The sequence below is a fragment of the Limulus polyphemus genome, unplaced genomic scaffold (genome assembly GCF_000517525.1).
Source record: "Limulus polyphemus unplaced genomic scaffold, Limulus_polyphemus-2.1.2 Scaffold345, whole genome shotgun sequence".
Lineage (NCBI taxonomy): Eukaryota > Metazoa > Arthropoda > Merostomata > Xiphosura > Limulidae > Limulus > Limulus polyphemus.
Genome location: NW_013665955.1, coordinates 189,932 through 192,953, shown reverse-complemented (window position 1 = coordinate 192,953; position 3,022 = coordinate 189,932). Strand labels below are relative to the sequence as shown.

General features: G+C 27.3%; 1 protein-coding gene across 1 annotated transcript in view; it reads right to left on the bottom strand.

Moving 5' to 3' along the window:
• LOC106457552 (protein lap4-like) overlaps positions 1-3,022 on the bottom strand; it is a 110,842-nt gene that overhangs the window by 61,149 nt on the left and 46,671 nt on the right. The window contains exons 7-9 of the mRNA XM_022383549.1: positions 2,090-2,379; positions 687-753; positions 246-345 (exon numbers count right to left, since the gene is read on the bottom strand). Of these exons, the coding sequence (XP_022239257.1) occupies positions 246-345; positions 687-753; positions 2,090-2,379 (457 nt within the window). The remainder of the gene's footprint in view (positions 1-245; positions 346-686; positions 754-2,089; positions 2,380-3,022) is intronic.

Genomic DNA, 3,022 nt, shown 5'->3' with positions numbered 1-3,022 from the left:
CTCTTGAAAATCTGTTAAGTTTAATACATGTTGTAAAGAAGACAAACACTTTATAATTTATACATGTAACATTACTTAAAAAATCATTTTTATTGTTGTTATGAACCTTAGTATAACAAACTTGGAAAAATTATACATATACCGTACCATATTTCTGTTACTTTCTTTAACATTTAAATGTTCAAATCTTCAGGTTTTATATTATAGAAAATAGGCTACAATTTGTAAGGCAAACAAGAACTTACCCTGAATTTGATTATAATATTCCTGTTGCGGTAATAGAAAACACGTCAAAACTTTCATCCCATCCTGGTCGTCAGTTTGGAACTTCAGCAGTGGTTTGGACTATAAACAAAAACTAAGTACATTAATTTAAACCATTTCTATAATTTACTTATTTCAAACATTAGATAAACCACAAAAACACAACCAGGAGAATCAGCAAGAAAATTATCATATTAATAATTCTGTAGACTGATCAAATACCACTCAATACTTTGCATGCATTTTTGAAAATGAGAAACCAGTATTACTGTATGTATTTTGAGATAGATCTACAGAACTTATTTAAACTATTATTAATACCAAATTTCAAAATGTTTAAAGCTGAGGTTAAACATTGTCTAAAAAAAAACCACAAAATTTTACTATTATTGTAACCATACAATCTTTTCAGAATAATGTACCTGGTTTTCAGAAAGCCATAAAGCCTTAAGGTTCAGTCCAGTAACAGTAATGGGAAGAAACTGGAGCCTGTTTGAGAGAACAATGAAAACTAAATACTCACAGAAAACGTATACATACCTTTTGAACATGCTAATGCATTGTTAAACATTAGGGCATATTTTTTAATTGTTTCAGATTGTACCACAAAAGATTGGAATACTTTTTATAATCAACTGTAAACTACTGATAAATTATCTTATTTAATATTCAGAGATTCTAGTTTGAAAGAAAGTAAACAAAATATTTAAAAAATTGAAACAACCTCAACTCTTGATAGTTCTTGCTTACTTAATTTTTTCAATTTTTTTTTTATAGACTCTTAAGTTTTTTAATAAAAATTTATCTTATTATCTCATTAATAGATATATTAAATGATCATTTAAATAAAATTACAAATGTCTTAAGTTTTAACAAACAAAGGTGTCTACTTGCTCTATGTTTTCTAATGTTCTCTTTACACAGAAGTTTTAACAAGAGACTTTTTACTTAAACTTCTATGTTACGAAAAACAAGTTTCAAGAAAAAGATTAAATTAACATATTCTACTAATTAACTCTTTAAAATGAAGGTGAATGTCATTTGTTTACAAACATTCCAAATTATTGACTTTTCATCAGTAAATTGCTTGATTAAACATAGAAAGACTTCATTTAAAATGGAATCTCATCCTTCTACGTAATGTTTAATCATAAAATAAAATTTAACTAATTTTCATTATGAAGATTCAAAATCTTATATGTGAGATTATCGAAAGTAGTTTATATCATTAGAACTGCTGAACTGAATTTAATCTTGAACAAATTTTTGTAGTTGAATTGTGATCGATATTCCCTAGAGGGAACTGTTAAACAAGTTTTTGTAGTTGAATTTTGATTGACAATTTTACAGGTGAAATGACATACCTTTATTGTACATTTTCTATAAAAACATGAAACATAGGCTGACAATTATTGACCCTTCATCTTGATTATACAACTTTAGATTTCTTGCTAAGACTTTTCACTTGTAATTTATTGATGTTAACTTGTTTTATTGCCAGCAACATAACTGCAGAAGGATGTCCATGTTTGTCCTCACAAACTTCTTATTAACTCATGATTATATTTAAATTCTCCAAGAAAGTTTGATAGACCCAATAGATGCTAAAATTACACAACCTTCAAAATAAAATATATACTTTTTAAAAGTTATTTTTCTTGTACCTATCCAAACTGATTTACTTTAATATAATGTAGATAAGTTACTGCATTCCTTAAAATTCATTAGTTTAAAACTTCCAATTAATCCTAAATTTATTGTTCATTAAATCAACAAAACAAATGTTTAAAATCAACTATAAATCTTTCTAAAGAATCGAGCGAACCTGTTTCCACAAACATCCAAAACTCTCAGTTGTTTCAGCCTTCCCATCTCAATCGGAATGGAATTCAGAAGGTTACTTCGAAGTGATAAAACTCCCAAACTAGTTAAGTTACCTATCTGTGAAGGAAGCTTTGAAATTCTGTTTTTGTCTAAATTCAGAGTGCTTAGCTTGACAAGGTTGCCTATTGAGGGTGGAATTTCTGTCAGCAGGTTCTCTGTTAGTATTAATTCTTGCAAACTAACACACTTGCCTATGCCTGGAGGTAAAGCACTAATTTTGTTCTGATTGGCCTGAAAGAATGACAAAAAACACATGTACAATTAGCACCCGTACACTAAAAACAAATATATACCACAGTGCACTTTTACTTTTTCTCACAGATTAGAATACTTTTTTGTGCTAGAATAAGCTTATTTTATTCGAATCAATTGTGATCTTTTTTTTTAGGATACTGAATTTTTTACTTGCAATCAGTAGTATCTTAAAAACTAACAAAATTATCATTAAAAATATTTTTTTACACTTAAAATGGAATACCTAGAATTACAAGCATATTAGAATTTCAGAATAGAAGCTTAATTTTTCAAAGGAAGCATATTTTCAAAAGTGCCCAAAACAAATGAGGCATACAAGAATTCATGGAAGTATAAGTGTTACTTAAGCTGACCATAACAATCTGAAATATACAAGTGTTTATTGAAAAATGCTGTAAAGAATATTTCTTTTAACATGGTTATTCTATTTATATAAAGATCTAATATCATATGCAATGTGGAGATACTGAGTTATTCTTTTTTTAAATGATTAGTTTTTAAAACTCAAAAATCCTTGCCTTATAGCATGACTAAGTTTTTTGAAATACAATAATTTTTATAGTATTTTGGCACTTGTGTATAAAGTTAAAATCATAAATAATATTCAACGTTAAACTGG